Source organism: Schistocerca gregaria, chromosome 3, assembly GCF_023897955.1.
Source record: "Schistocerca gregaria isolate iqSchGreg1 chromosome 3, iqSchGreg1.2, whole genome shotgun sequence".
NCBI lineage: Eukaryota > Metazoa > Arthropoda > Insecta > Orthoptera > Acrididae > Schistocerca > Schistocerca gregaria.
In genome coordinates this window covers 921,108,020-921,124,669 of record NC_064922.1, presented here as the reverse complement: position 1 = coordinate 921,124,669, position 16,650 = coordinate 921,108,020, and the positions used below count along the sequence as shown (strand labels likewise).

The window sequence follows — 16,650 nt, the reverse complement described above, 5'->3', positions numbered from 1 at the left end:
TCACGATGGAAATCGAATGGCCGGCCGGTGTGGCCTAGCGGTTCTAGGCACTTCAGTCTGGCACCGCGCGTCCGCTACGGTCGCAGGTTCGAATCCTGTCTCGGGCATGGATGTGTGTGATGTCCTTAGGTTAGTTAGGTTTAAGTAGTTCTAAGTTCTAGGGTACTGATGATCTCATATGTTAAGTCCCATAGTACTCAGAGCCATTTGAACCATTTTGGAAATCGAAAAAGATGGGTGCCTTCCATTTTTGGATATTTTGGTACGTCGCACAGGTGACGACAAACTGGGACTTGGAGTATAACGGAAACCGACCCATACGGATTTGTATTTACGTAGAAATAGCTGTCATCATCCTTCGCAGACGATGAGCGTTCTCAGAACTCTGGTACACAAAGCACACGCCATTGCTGACGAGAGCAATCTGGAGGACGAGATTGTACACTTGGGAAGAGTTTTTGAAGTGCACTGATACTCTCCATAGCAGATACGTAAGGCACTACGAATGAAACCAACAGTGGGCGCAAGGAATGCAGAAGAAGACACGGAAATTTTAAATCCATGTCTTTTCTACCACACGTGGGAAGCCTATCGTCAAAAAGAGGATCCTCGGAAAACACAAAGTGATTTTTCGACCTCCACTAAAGAGAGCAGCACTCCTGGGTTCCGTTAAAGATGATTTGGTGCTCCGGAATGCTGGGGTTTACAAGATCCCCTGTGAGTGCGGCTGTTCATACATCGGACAGACGACACGTACCGTCCATGAGAGACGCCTACCACATCCCAAGTACACCCGGCTTTTACAACCTCATAAAACGGCGGTGGCAGAACATTTTTATTGGCACTGGGGACTCTACGAAACGTTCGAAATTTTAGCGTCGACTTTATTTTTCTGGAACACGATAGTGAAAGAAGCAACTGAAAATCGGTTGGCGATAAACTTAAACAATAGTGATAGCGGATTCAGCTTGGACAAATCATGGAATCCGGTGCATTCTACAATAAACTCGCATAGACGTTGAAGTGTTGTAGCTAGCGGTGATACATCGATAGCGCCGTGTGGATCGAACATGCAGCCATATAGATAATTTTATGCATGTATTGCATCTCTTTGCCACCTATCGACTCTCTAGTGCCTTGTGTATGTGTGACTACATGCGTAGTGGCGCGGTCAGAGGGTAAGGACGGAGCAATTGCTGGAGCGTCAGTCACCGCTGCTCACTCTGAAGTTGGATGGACGGAATACTGCCAATACATTAGAAGAAGTGAAATTTATGCGACTGCAATCCAGAAATTTTATGGAACAAATTGTATCAACTTCTTTAAAATGTTCATGTACTTTTTGGAGCGACTCGACTTGACCAGTAATGCTTGGACACTGTTTAACGGAACATTGGGACAGTGCCTACTGTGCAGTCAGCTCAGAATGTCCCAGAGAACCAGCGATGAGTAAGGGGTATGAACGGAGTTGTACAACTACCGTAGGCTACCGTCGACTATCGCGAGTAATCGTAAATTACCGTAGTTTGTCTAGTGGCTTTGGTCAGTTGAGATCCCAACCGCCTCACGAGTATGTTAGGTGTGTTGCATGCCTATCGGGCGTTGCCTCATTTCGATCGGTTTCTTTGTGTATGTGGCCAGTGTCTTACTAGATTCGCTAAGAAACTGGAAGCGCTGAACCGTTTAGAAATTGAGTGAGGATGTGTAAAGGGTCGTGTAACCTACAGAATATTTTTGTTCTATATAATTATCCTTCTGTCTGTTAAAGCAAATAGTTTTTACAACAAAATTAATGTTGTCGGTATTCAATTCATGTTTTAATCGAAAGCTGGTCCTTTTTAACGAGAAACAGAGGGATGTTGTGATAAAACTATAAACGCAATACAGATTTATCATAAACTGGTTGCTGAGTATTAAGATACAGAAAGCTACAGTTTCTGAGGATGCATAAAATACTGAACGCTAGAAAACTCAATGCACAGAATTTACTCCATCAAGTAATTTTGATTACTTATAAAATACAATTTAAATTTTGTAAAGATACAGAATACACAATGGACTTACACTGAACGATGTGCGGTTCTAATTATGTGAGAAACAAAGAGTAGTGGTCGCCTACCAGTTTCTCTCTCACACATTCATTTATGTTTCTTTCTCTGCCAATGTTACGAATACTACACGCAACCCCATCATTTGCTAGGTATGTCGTTTATATATTGCACCGATACGACCGAACAAAAGTTTTGGAGGAATACAACTCCAGATAAGACTGATTACCTTGTACCGCTATCGATATTAATGCCCTACACGCATTATTGAAAAGGATAGGGAGGTTGAGGGGTTAAGGATATGTAAGTAGGATCTTCAGATTAAATGTTTACGTGGAGAGAAGCATTATTTCTCCTTTCTTTTCAGATTCATTTTTTCCAGATGTGTGGAAGAAAGGGATTGATTAGTCGTTTCAGACTACATTACAGATGAACGGGAAATGTAATATGGGACATTCACGCAAAGTCCAGTCAGTAACTATTGAGCCTATCTCGCTCCCTCACTCAAATGGATACCAGGGACGACAATGCATTTGGCTGTTGAATTTCCTAACGTCCAGTAAAACGGCTCAGGAGATCAAGATTAAGGCATATAACTCCGAAGAATGTTTTATTTAAAAAGGTAATAAGCAACGATAAGAAATAACATCTTTACAGATTAGGAAGAAAGGGACTCAGTTGTGTCTAGCGATGAGAGTTGATCGTTTCCAAAACTTGCTAAAGGTCAAAAGAATGTGAGTTGTTGCCACACATATTAGGCATATAAAGTGGAACTGCATAAGCAAAGGCCACATATTATAAGGAAAAGTTATAGTTACACCACCCGACTTAAATTTGGAGATAAGAAAGACGTTTATTAAGAGATATGTCTGGAGTTTGGCCTTGTGTTTCTCGGAAACGTGGACTGACAATTAATGTTCGGAACCATTTGAAGTGTGTTGCTACACGAGTATGGAAAATACCTCCTGAGCACAAAAGCTCACAAATAAGGAAATTCTTAGAAAAATAGAAGATAAAAGCTCTCTTTTACTGACAGTACGCAAAACGATAGGGCAAGTAATTAGCCACCACTGCCGACACAGCCCGCCTCGATAGCTGAATGGCCAGCGTGACGGACTGCCGTCCTAAGACGCCCGGGTTCGATTTCCGGCTAGGCCGGGGATTTTCTCCGCTCAGGGACTAGGTGTTGTGTTGTCTTCATCATCGTTTCATCTCCACCCGGCACTCAGGTCGCCCAGTGTAATAAGACCTGCACCAAGGCGGCCGGACCCGCCCCGTAAGGTGCCTCCCGTCCAATGATGCCAAACGATCATTTCCATTTCACTACCGACACAGTAGTTCAGTAGATAATGTAATCGGAGGAATGATTCGGAAAGACCATGACTGCACCACCCAAGACAAACCAGATACGATGCTGGAGCAGTCTCGTATGGAGAAGTGAAGGGTCTAGGAGGGAGGAAATAACATTGCTGCCGACCAGTCTTGATACTGAGACTGGAGAACAACCTTAACAATCACTTAATTAAGCCCGCAAGGAGTGGCCAACGACACTGAACGCCTGCGGCAGGTGTTCTCCGACGAGCTGGCGGTGTTCCTGCGAGAGCACCTCAACGGCATGTACCGCGTGGACGTGTACTTCCTCAGCAAGACGCTGGCCGAGCTGCCCGTCTTCGCCGCCATCCCGTGCCTCTTCACGACCATCTTCTACTACATGGTAGGCCTCAACCCGGAACCCAGCCGCTTCGCCGTCGCCATGGTGATCGCCGCCCTCGTCACCGGGGTCACAACGTCCTTTGGTGAGTGTTTACCCTCTCTGCAATGTACAAGTTAATTATTTAACACTTCTATATATCTTTTCAACAACTCTGTGTTGGAAATTGTGTGGAACGACTCGTTGTTTTTCTTCTCTGTTTTGTTTTTTTGCCGACCACCAGTTTTTAAATAAAAATTGAACATGAAATTGAAGGAGTTGTCCAGAAAGAATGATCATAGGTCGAATTTAAAATTTGCGTTGCCACCTGTAAATGTTGTTGGATAATTTATCAACAATATTTGTTGGTACTGACAGCTTCTGAAATGGGTGATAAAGGTGATATTTTCCTGTCGGCGGCGTAGAGGCAACATGTAGTCCATAATCGACTGCTTATTAAGGTCACTGACTCATTGCGAACAAACAGTTATTGTTATATATGAGGATAGTAACTGTTCTCCCAAGAACGGATACCATTGTGACCGTGCAGCTTATCTAGAATAAATGATAATTAATTAAAAGCCGCAGCTGCCGACAGGTGTTGTTGGTATACCTCGGTGGGGATAGTTGAAAATGTGTGCTCCGACGGGGACTCGAACCCGGGATCTTCTGCTTACATGGCAGACGCTCTATCCATCTGAGCCACCGAGGGCACAGACCAATAGCGCCACTCCAGGAACTTATCCCTTGCACGCTTCCCGTGAGACCCACATTCCCGACTGTCCACAATCTACCTAATAGATATCTACCATATAAGCAGTGGATCTTGGGTTCGAGTCACGGTCGCGGCACACATTTTCAACTGTTCCGATCGAGGTATATCAACAACACCTGTCGGCAGCTGTGGGTTCCAATTAATTATCATTTATTCTAGAGAAGCTGCACGGTCATCAGTGGTATCTGTTCTTTCGTGAACAGTTACTATCTTCATTTATGGTTAAAGGCTACCCGGCCATTGACCTTCGTCTGCGCGAATGCGCACAGCTTGCCCGAACTCTTACCGGAATCATCACCTTAGTGGGCGTGAGTAATGAGTGGATGGGCAAATATCTATTAGGTACTTTACGTATGTTTATTATGGGCAGTTGGGAATGTTGGTTTCGCGGGAAGCGTGCAAGGGATAAGTCCCTGCAGTCGTGTTATTCATCTGTGTCCTCGGTGCCCGAGATGGATTTGCCCGCACGATAGCTCAGCGTGTTCGGTCAGACAGTTAGCTCCCCACGGTAATAATAAAAACAAAACTGAGTTAACCGATCAACGACGAACTTAAACAGGTGTCTTAGGATGTCCGCCCCGAGCAGACACATCGAACGAAAGCGAACAATATGAAATTTAAAAAAAAGATGGATAGAGCGACTGCCATGTAAGCATGAGACCCCGGGTTCGAGCCCCAGTCGGGACACACATTTTAAACTGTCTCCATCGAGGTATATCAACAACGCCTGTCGGGAGCTGAGGGTTTCAATTATTGTCATATAATTAGTGCAATGGTGACTGAACTTGTGTACCAATATTATTTGAACTCTTTAGTATCAACTACTCTCACACAAATCAACAATTCCAAAACATCTAGTCTCGATGTACATTTTTCATCAGATTTTGGCCTCCGTAGCATGGGCCGAGACGTCAGAGGCGTGTTTGGCAAATCATTATGATTTTATTTCGCATGGTTGTGTTAAACAAACGGCTGTGAACATTAATACACTCCTGGAAATGGAAAAAAGAACACATTGACACCGGTGTGTCAGACCCACCATACTTGCTCCGGACACTGCGAGAGGGCTGTACAAGCAATGATCACACGCACGGCACAGCGGACACACCAGGAACCGCGGTGCTGGCCGTTGAATGGCGCTAGCTGCGCAGCATTTGTGCACCGCCGCCGTCAGTGTCAGCCAGTTTGCCGTGGCATACGGAGCTCCATCGCAGTCTTTAACACTGTAGCATGCCGCGACAGCGTGGACGTGAATCGTATGTGCAGTTGACGGACTTTGAGCGAGGGCGTATAGTGGGCATGCGGGAGGCCGGGTGGACGTACCGCCGAATTGCTCAAACGTGGGGCGTGAGGTCTCCACAGTACATCGATGTTGCCGCCAGTGGTCGGCGGAAGGTGCACGTGCCCGTCGATCTGGGACCGAACCGCAGCGACGCACGGATGCACGCCAAGACCGTAGGATCCTACGCAGTGCCGTAGGGGACCGCACCGCCACTTTCCAGCAAATTAGGGACACTATTGCTCCTGGGGTATCGGCGAGGACCATTCGCAACCGTCTCCATGAAGCTGGGCTACGGTCCCGCACACCGTTAAGCCGTCTTCCGCTCACGCCCCAACATCGTGCAGCCCGCCTCCAGTGGTGTCGCGACAGGCATGAATGGAGGGACGAATGGAGACGTTCAGTCTTCAGCGATGAGAGTCGCTTCAGCCTTGGTGCCAATGATGGTCGTATGCGCGTTTGGCGCCGTGCAGGTGAGAGCCACAATCAGGACTGCATACGACCGAGGCACACAGGGCCAACACCCGGCATCATGGTGTGGGGAGCGATCTCCTACACTGGCTGTACACCTCTGGTGATCGTCGAGGGGACACTCAACAGTGCACGGTACATCCAAACCGTCATCGAACCCATCGTTCTGCCATTCCTAGACCGGCAAGGGAACTTTCTGTTCCAACAGGACAATGCACGTCCACATGTATCCCGTGCCACCCAACCTGCTCTAGAAGGTATAAGTCAACTACCCTGGCCAGCAAGATCTCCGGATCTGTCCCCCATTGAGCATGTTTGGGACTGGATGAAGCGTCGTCTCACGCGGTCTGCACGTCCAGCACGAACGCTGGTCCAACTGAGGCGCCAGGTGGAAACGGCATGGCAAGCCGTTCCACAGGACTACATCCAGCATCTCTACGATCGTCTCCATGGGAGAATAGCAGCCTGCATTGCTGCGAAAGGTGGGTATACACTGTACTAGTGCCGACATTGTGCATGCTCTGTTGCCTGTGTCTATGTGCCTGTGGTTCTGTCAGTGTGATCATGTGATGTATCTTACCCCAGGAATGTGTCAATAAAGTTTCCCCTTCCTGGGACAATGAATTCACGGTGTTCTTATTTCAATTTCCAGGAGTGTAGAACATATATCGAAAGTACGGCGAAGGAAGTGTAGATCTTTTGACTAAGGCGATGAGTTACTGAGTTAAAGTGTTTCTGAGTTTTAGTTAACTTCTTCTAAACACTTAATACTGTAAGTACCAATATGTTACGTTGTATTCTTAATTAATTTACTTTTAATAGCATACGTCCTCTTTTAGAAATATTGTGTCACATTACGCCCAACACAGCTTCAGTTCATTGCATGAAGAACAACTGGAGACCGTGACAAGGCTATCAGGCTATCGGAACAAAATATCTAAACTTTACACGTTATAACGGGTTTTATTGGAGATATTTTTATTTATTTATTTATTTTTCAATTCCTCACTCTTCCTCTCGTGTGCCAACCTCTTCATAGCAGAGTAGCATTTGCAACAACTTACGTCCTCAATTATTTTCTAGATGTGTTTCGATCTCTGTCTTCCTCTGAAGTTTTACTCTCTACAGCTCCCGCTAGTATCATGAAAGTTATTCCCTGATATCCTCTCATCTTATTCCTTCTTCTTCTCAGTGTTTTCGACATACTGCTTTCCTATTCTGCGCAGAACCTGATAATTCCTTACCTTATCAATCCACCTAATTTTCAACATGCATCTGTAATAAAATATCTGAAATGCTTAGATTCAGGTTCTCCCGTGGTCCACGTTTCACTACTATACAATGGTGTGCTCCAAATGTACATTCTCATACGTTTCTTCTTCAAATTAAGGCCTATATTTGATACTAGTAGACTACTCTTAGCTAGAAATGTCCATTTTGCCAATGCAAATCTGTTTTTCCTGTCCACCTTGCTCCGTCAGTTATTGGTTATTTTGGTGCCTAGGTAGTAAAATTCCTTAACTTCAACTTTTCCGTGACCATCAGTTCTGACGTTAAGTTTCTCGCTATTCTCATTTCTGCTACTTATCATTAATGTCGTCTTTCTTGTAATTGAATCTCAGTCCATATTCTGTACTCATTAGACTGTCTATTTTATTGAGCCGATTATGTAATTCTTCTTCAGTTTTACTGAACATAGCAATGTTAAAAACGAATCGTATCATTGATATCCAATCGGAATGTATTTTAATTCCTTACCTGATTGTTTTCTTTTATTTCCGCCATTCCTTCATATATCTACAGATTGAACGGTAGGGGTCTGTTTTACGCCCTTTCCAATCTGAGCTCCCCGTTCTCGGTTTTCTACCTTTATTATCCCCTGTTGGCACTTGTATATTTATTACCGCTCTCCCCCTATAGCTTACTCCTATTTTCCTCAGAATTTCGAACATCTCGCACCATTAGCACCTTCGAACACTTTGTCCAGGTCTTAGAATCTTATGTAATTTTTATACGTGGCACTTTTATATGCGCTCACATCAGTGTGTTGCTCGTTTTTCCTCTGAGTCGAACAGCCTTTCCACAAAGATTTAACAAAATTTACGACTTAATGTTTTCTGTAGAGTCGTAATTGCAACACTAAGTGGACCTTGCCTATCAGTGTAGATTACCCGTTTTGTGCCCCCGCATCCACACTTCTGCACATGACTTGCTAAGCAGGGGAAAATAAGCATTAATGGCTTGCTCTTACCACATGTACTTGGTGGTACTACCCAAACCAAAAATATAGAATTTTTAATAGCTGTAAGTGTCAGTCTGCAAATCACATATATACTGATGTAATGTTGTTAAATACACCGTACACAGTCACTAATAGAAACATCTGCATTTATACCCGTTATATCCTGTATTTGAAAGCTTTTCAGTAGCGTTCAGTTCCATCGATTGAATCTCAAGGATTATATTCCTCTACTTTCAGATACTTATATGGCTAACAAAGTAAATTCGAACCGACAGGGTGCTGTACATTCCGCTTATGAACAACAATGCACTCGCAACTCATTCGTCCGGTTTGGTGCTCTGCAGTAACACTACAGAGCCAAGCGAGATACATGGCTCTGAGAACTATGGGACTTAACATCTGTGGTCATCAGTCCCCAAGAACTTAGAACTAATTAAACCTAACTAACCTAAGGACATCACACACATCCATGCCCGAGGCAGGATTGGAACCTGCGACCGTAGCAGTCACGTGGTTCCGGAATGAGCGCCTTAACCGCGAGACCACCGCGGCTGGCGCCAAGCGAGATAGTCAGATGAAAGTTTCTACCCTTCTTTAACAATAAAGAGCGGCCCAGACCTAAATAAATGATTTATTTTTAATTCCAGTGATGGGTCTATACTGTCATCATCAAATCGTAGGCACCAGATGAGGTGAGGAGCCGGTTCACAGAGCTGCTACACGTCGCCTACTGTTGGGTTCCACACACTCCTTTAGCTTTAATGTGAAAAATATTGTTTATATTCTGTGAAATTGAGGAGTGGGAAAATCAGCGAGTCTGTTATACTGGGCACAATCCTTACATTCACTTCTACATTCAGTAAAAGCAAGGAGGGAATAATGACATTATGGAACATGTTTATATTACCAGTGTACCTCTAATACAGGTCTACTCCCTTAAGTAATTATGTTGAAAATGTTTTAACACATTTATGAAATTTGTCATCTATTACTTGGCAGTAGGATGCAAATTCCTTGCTTCTGCCATTTTTTATTTTTATTTATTTATTTATTTATTTTTTTACAGAATGTTTAATTCACCACAAACCAATTGGTTGGTAACTACTCTGCACACGAATATGTTTTTAACAACCAGTTGCCGAAAACAGGAAATACAAAAAAAAGTCCAAATATGTGTGAAGTCTTATGGGACATAACTGCTAAGGTCATCAGTCCCTGAGCTTACACACTACTTAACCTAAATTATCCTAAGGACAAACGCACACTCCCAAGCCCGAGGGAGGACTCGAACCTCCGCCGGGACCAGCCGCACAGTCCATGACTGCAGCGCCTTCAGACCGCTCGGTTAATCCCTCGCGGCCAGGAAGTACAAGCACTGCGTGTATACTTGAATGAAGTTGACGTTTATTGTAATTATACAGAGAGAGCCAGTTAAATCAGGTCTCCCAAACCATCAAAGATGACATATTCGCACATAATCATGCAGTTTTCGCTTAGAATATCCTGATTTAAGCAATATTTTGTAATATTTAAAGCTGCCACATTACGACAGCGGAGATTTTTAAGGAAAATAAGCGGTTTACCTTTTGGCAAGAGAATTAGCTTTTCAAGAGGACCTCCGTGATAGGACGAGTGTGTAACCTGATGAAATAGCAACAAGATAAGACCACCGGAAAACGCTACCCCACGCTTAGGAAAGGAACTCTACGAACGTCTGTCATCACTGCACTAAACGTAAGAAAACATGTAACTCACGTATGGTTCGCTTGCTCATTATTATAGCTGTCATAGCAAGTGTTTAAAATATTTACGCTGATTATTGATACACGCTATAAAGTGACACCATACATACATATTGCACTTTGAATGCAAACTGTACCTATCGCACCACAGGCCCGTTTAATACAGCATCCGATGTATTCGGGGCTATTGGTGGAAACGTAGACACAATAACGTATCTGAGGTATGTGTTTGCTTAGATATGGTGTAGAAGGGTAGACGTTTCTGGGTTCTCCGCTGACGTCGAGACAGTGCTTTGCGGTATCTTGTTCTCGTTAACTTCCTTCCACGTTTTGACGTTACACTAAGGAGACAAAAGTCATGGGATACCTTCCAGCATTGTGTCGGGCATCATGCAGCAGCTACAAGTGGCTTGGACTCAGCAAGTCTTTGGAAGTCACTTTCTGAAATATTCAGCCATTGCTGGATGTATTCCAATCTCTGTCTTCCTCTGAAGTTTCTACCCTCTAAAGCTTCCTTCAGTACCATGGAAATTATTCCGTGGTGTGTTAATACTCGTAGATGTCATTCCATTTTACCCATTCTTGTCGTCAGACTTTTCCGTATTTTCCTTTCTTCGCCGCTCCCGAGTACCTCCGAAACTTTATCAGTACACCTAATTTTCAAAATTCTTCTGTAGCACCACATCTCAAATGCTTCGATTCTCTTCTGCTCCGGTTTTCCCACAGTTCATGTTTTACTACCATACAATGCTGTGCTCAAAACTTACACTCTTAGAAATTTCTTTCTCAAATTAAAGCCTATGTTTCATACTAGCAGACTTCTCTTGGCCAAGTGCTAGCCTGCTCTTTAGGTCCTCTTTTCTCTGCCCGTTATGGGTTATTTTGCTGCCTAGGTAGTAGAATTCCTTAACTTCATCTACATCGTGATCACCAATCCTGATGTTACGTACCTCGCTGTTCTCATTTCTGCTACATATTATTAATTTCGTCTTTCTTCAGTTTACTCTCAGTCCATATTCTGTACTCATCTAATGCTCATACCATTCAACACATCCTGTAAGTGTTCTTCACTTTCAGTAGGTATAGCAATGATATCAATGGATCTTATTATCGATATCTCTTCACCGCGAATTTTAATTCCACTCCTGAACCTTCCTTCTATTTCAGTTATTGCTTCTTCAGGGTATAGGTTGAATAGTAGGGGCGAGACACTACATCTCTGTTTTACATCCTTTTTAATGCGAGCACTTCGTTCTTGGTCATCCACTCTTATTTTCCCCTCTTTGTTCTTGTATGTACAGGGTGATTCACGAAGATATACAAATATTTCAATATGTAATCCTACAAGTAAAACTGAAGCAAAATTTTCATATAAACATAGATCCGCTAATGTTTAGTTACGGAGTTGCAGCTAATAAATGATTTTGCCGGAAATATAGCAAATTCGATAATAAGAATCCATTGCAAAAGTGTACGAGGTTAAAGTAAAGCACGATTTCCCTTTATTTAGTTGTTAGTGGTCTAGTGAATCTAATAAAATATGTCCCGGACGTGTATCTGTAGTAGTTTTACAAAGCATCCAGAGAAGCAAAGATTATTATATAAGTACATTTGTTTACTTTCCATTAAGAATGCAGAAACGTTTATCATTTTTGGCAACCGTTACTGAGTTGTTTCAGTCGTTTCCTAACTTGAAACGCGTTAGTTTTCTGTATTGTTCAGTAAAAGAACATAATAACAACAGTGTATTTAAGTGAACCCACATAGTAACTCTTGTAGTCTCTAGATTATTACGAAATAGGGATGCCTTTCAAATTTAAGACAGAGGAATACGTCGATATGGTGTTTAATTTTGGCAAATGTGATGTTAGTGCTACGGCTTCTGTTAACAAATATCGCGTACGTTATCCATGTAAGAGGATTCCGATTGCAGGAACCATTAGTCAAGTATTTCAAATGTTACGGGAGAGAGGTTCTGTACCTAGCGTTGATAATCAGTACGAGAGCTCCATACGTGAATATCTACATCTACATGACTACTCTGCAATTCACATTTAAGTGGTTGGCAGAGGGTTCATCGAACCTCATTCATACTATCTGTCTACCATTCCATTCCCTAACAGCGCGCGGGAAAAACGAACACCTAAACCTTTCTGTTCGAGCTCTGATTTCTCGTATTTTATTTTGATGATCATTCCTACCTATGTAGGTTGGGCTCAACAAAATATTTTTGCATTCGGAAGAGAAAGTTGGTGACTGAAATTTCGAAAAACGTCTTTGCTTTAATGACTTCCATCCCAACTCGCGTATCATTTCTGCCACACTCTCTCCCCTATTACGTGATAATACAAAACGAACTGCACTTTTTTGCCCCCTTTCGATGTCCTCCGTCAATCCCACCTGGTAAGGATCCCACACCGCGCAGCAATATTCGAACAGAGGACGAACGAGTGTAGTGTAAGCTGTCTCTTTAGTAGACTTGTTGCATCTTCTAAGTGTCCTGCCAATGAAACGCAACCTTTGGCTCGCCTTCCCCTCAATATTATCTATGTGGTCTTCCCAACTGAAGTTGTTTGTAATTTTAACACCTAGGTACTTAGTTGAATTGACAGCATTGAGAATTGTACTATTTATCGAGTAATCGAATTCCAACGGATTTCTTTTGGAACTCATATGGATCACCTCACAGTTTTCGTTATTTAGCGCCAACTGCCACCTGCCACACTATACAGCAATCTTTTCTAAATCGCTTTGCAAATGATACTGATCTTCGGATGACCTTACTAGACGGTAAATTACAGCATCATCTGCGAACAACCTAAGAGAACTGCTTAGATTGTCACCCACGTCATTTATATAGATCAGGAACAGTAGAGGTCCCAGGACGATTCCCTGGGGAACACCTGATATCACTTCAGTTTTACTCGATGATTTGCCGTCTATTACTACGAACTGCGACCTTCCCTACAGGAAATCACGAATCCAGTCGCACAACTGAGACGATACCACATAGGCCCGCAGCTTGATTAGAAATCGCTTGTGAGGAACGGTGTAAAAAGCTTTCCGGAAATCTAGAAACACGGAATCAACTTGAGATCCCCTGTCGATAGCGGACATTACTCGGTGCGATAAAGAGCTAGCTGCGTTGCACAAGAGCGATGTTTTCTGAAACCATGCTGATTACGTATCAATAGATCGTTTCCTTCGAGGTGATTCATAATGTCTGAATACAGTATATGCTCCAAAACCCTACTGCAAACCGACGTCAATGATATAGGTCTGTTGTTAGATGGATTACTCCTACTACCCTTCATAAACACTGGTGCGACCTGCGCAATTTTCCAATCTGTAGGTACAGATCTATCGGTGAGCGAGCGGTTGTATATGAGTGTTAAGTATGGAGCTATTGTATCAGCGTAATCTGAAAGGAACCTAATCGGTATACAATCTGGACCTGAAGACTTGCCCGTATCAAGCGATTTGAGTTGCTTCGCAACGCCTAAGGTATGTACTTCTAAGAAACTCATGCTAGCAGCTGGTCGTGTTTCAAATTCTGGAATATTCCATTCGTTTTCCCTGGTGAAGGAATTTCGGAAAACAGCGTTCAATAACTCCGCTTTAGCGGCACAGCCGTCGGTAACAGTACCATCGGCACTGCGCAGCGAAGGTATTGACTGCGTCTTTCCGCTTGTGTACTTTACATACGACCAGAATTTCTTCGGATTTTCTAACAAATTTCGATACAATGTTTCGTTGTGGAACCTATTAAAGGCATCTCGCATTGAAGTCCGTGCCAAATTTCGCGCGTCTATAAATTTTAGCCAATCTTCGGGATTTCGCGTTCTTCTGAACTTCGCATGTTGTTTCCGTTGCCTCTGCAACAGCGTTCGGATCTGTTTTGTGTACCACGGGGGATCCGAAACATAATATGATGATGAGGATATTAAGGATGCTCTTCAGCGTAGCCCGGAAACCAGTACACGGCGTATCTCTCAACAATTATGCATTTCACAATCTAAGGTATGGCGTACACTGAAGTACAATAACCTCTATCCTCACCATCAACAAAAAGTGCGTCAGTTACATAAATACTAATCGGCAGTTACACAAACACATTTAGTTGTTGATGAGGGCAGTTTACTCGAAATGGTATAAACAGTTTACATATCGAGCACGTATGGTCTAAAGCAAACCCACATGCAACAGTGCAACGCAATTTCCAGCAGCGATTTAGCACACAAGTGTGGTGTGGTATAATCAACACACAGTTTATTGGACCATTCATTTTCCCAGGACGTCTAACTGGCGTGACGCAGTTACAATTCCTTCATGAAGAAATGCTCTGCGTGCTCGATGATGTTCCACTTGTTACGCGATTGCAAATGTATTTTCAACATGACGGTGCGCCTACACATTTCATCAGCGCCCTTACTACACATTTAAATGAACATTTTCCCCAGAAATGGATTGGTCTTGGTGCTACACGTCTGTGGCCATCCAGATCGCCTATTTGACACCAATGGATTTTTGTGTATGGGGATGGATGAAAGACATAGTTTGTTGTTGTGTTGTGGTCTTCAGTCCTGAGACTGGTTTGATGCAGCTCTCCATGCTACTCTATCCTGTGCAAGCTTCTTCATCTCCCAGTACCTACTACCTTCTGAATCTGCTGGGTGTATTCATCTCTTGGTCTCCCTCTACGATTTTTACCCTCCACGCTGCCCTCCAGTACTAAATTGGTGATCCGTTGATGCCTCAGAACATGTCCTACCAATCGATCCCTTCTTCTGGTCAAGTTGTGCCACAAACTTCTCTTCTCCCCAATCCTATTCAGTACTTCCTCAATTAGTTATATGATCTATCCATCTAATCTTCACATTCTTCTTTAGCACCACATTTCGAAAGCTTCTATTCTCTTCTTGTCCCAACTATTTATCGTCCATGTTTCACTTCCATACAAATACTTTCAGAAATGACTTCCAGACACTTAAATCTATACTCGATGTTAACAAATTTCTCTTCTTCAGAAAGGCTTTTCTTCCCATTGCCAGCCTACATTTTATATCCTCTCTACTTCGACCATCATCAATTATTTTGCTCCCTAAATAGCAAAACTTTTTTACTACTTTAAGTGTCTCATTTCCTAATCCAATTCCCTGAGCATCACCCGACTTAATTCGATTACATTCCATTATCCTCGTTTTGATTTTGTTGATGTTCATATTATATCCTCCTTTGAAGACACTGTCCATTCCGTTCAGCTGCTCTTCCAGGTCCTTTGTTGTCTCTGACAGAATTACAATGTCATCGGCGAACCTCAAAGTTTTTATTTCTTCTCCGTGGATTTTAATACCTACTCGGAATTTTTCTTTTGTTTCCTTTACTGCTTGCTCAATATAGAGATTGAATAACATCGCGAGAGGCTACAACCCTTTCTTACTCCCTTCCCAACCACTGCTTCCCTTGCATGTCCCTCGACTCTTATAACTGCCATCTGGTTTCTGTACAAATTGTAAATAGCCTTTCGCTACCTGTATTTTACCCCTGCCACCTTTATATTTTGAAAGAGAGTATTCCAGTCAACATTGTCAAAAGCTTTCTCTAAGTCTATAGATGCTAGAAACGTAAAGACATAGTTTATGAGGACAAATTCAATGCGTGTGAGACATTACTTGCTCGCATTATGAATGTAATAGACGAAGTTAAGAACAACACTGTGACACTGAAACGAGCAACACAATCTGTTCATGCCCTTGCAGCTAAATTCATTGTACTAGGTGGAGAAATTTTTGAACATTTATTGTGAATGTATTGTGAAATTGTACGTACACTGTACAATTTATTTATCACAGAGGTTAGTTTTTTTCGGTTTAACATGAATTCAGGTGTTCTATAGCATTAGTAAAAGCAGACTGTCGGAAACATTCATACAGTTTCAGTTAAAGCTTTTACAATCATCTTTCCACAACAAATTCTCTACAACTTCTGTTGAAAACTTTGTGCAATTGTCTGCAATTTAAAAACCAAATCACACCAAGTAGTTAATAAATTAAATATTTTACGAAATTACTTCTTTGCTTCTCTGAAAGTTATGGAAAACTGCTGCAGATACACGTCTGGGACATGTTTTGTTAGATTCAGCAGATCAATAACAACAGAAAAATGGACGTCTTGCTTTACTTTAACGTCGTACATTTTTGCGATGGCTTCGTGTTAGCGAAGTTAATTAATTTCAGGCAAACTCTTTTATTAGCCCTAACTCCGTAACTAAACATTTGCGGACGTATGTTTATACGAACATTTTTCTTTAGTTTTACTTGTAGAATAGCATATTAAAATATTTGCATATTTTCGTGAAACACCCTGTATTGCAAACTTCTCGCCTTTCCCGATAACGTACCCT

General features: G+C 42.6%; 1 protein-coding gene across 1 annotated transcript in view; it reads left to right on the top strand.

Moving 5' to 3' along the window:
* LOC126355737 (protein white-like) overlaps window positions 1–16,650 on the top strand; it is a 402,551-nt gene that overhangs the window by 325,968 nt on the left and 59,933 nt on the right. The window contains exon 10 of the mRNA XM_050006112.1: window positions 3,616–3,844. Coding sequence (XP_049862069.1) covers window positions 3,616–3,844 — 229 coding nt within the window. The remainder of the gene's footprint in view (window positions 1–3,615; window positions 3,845–16,650) is intronic.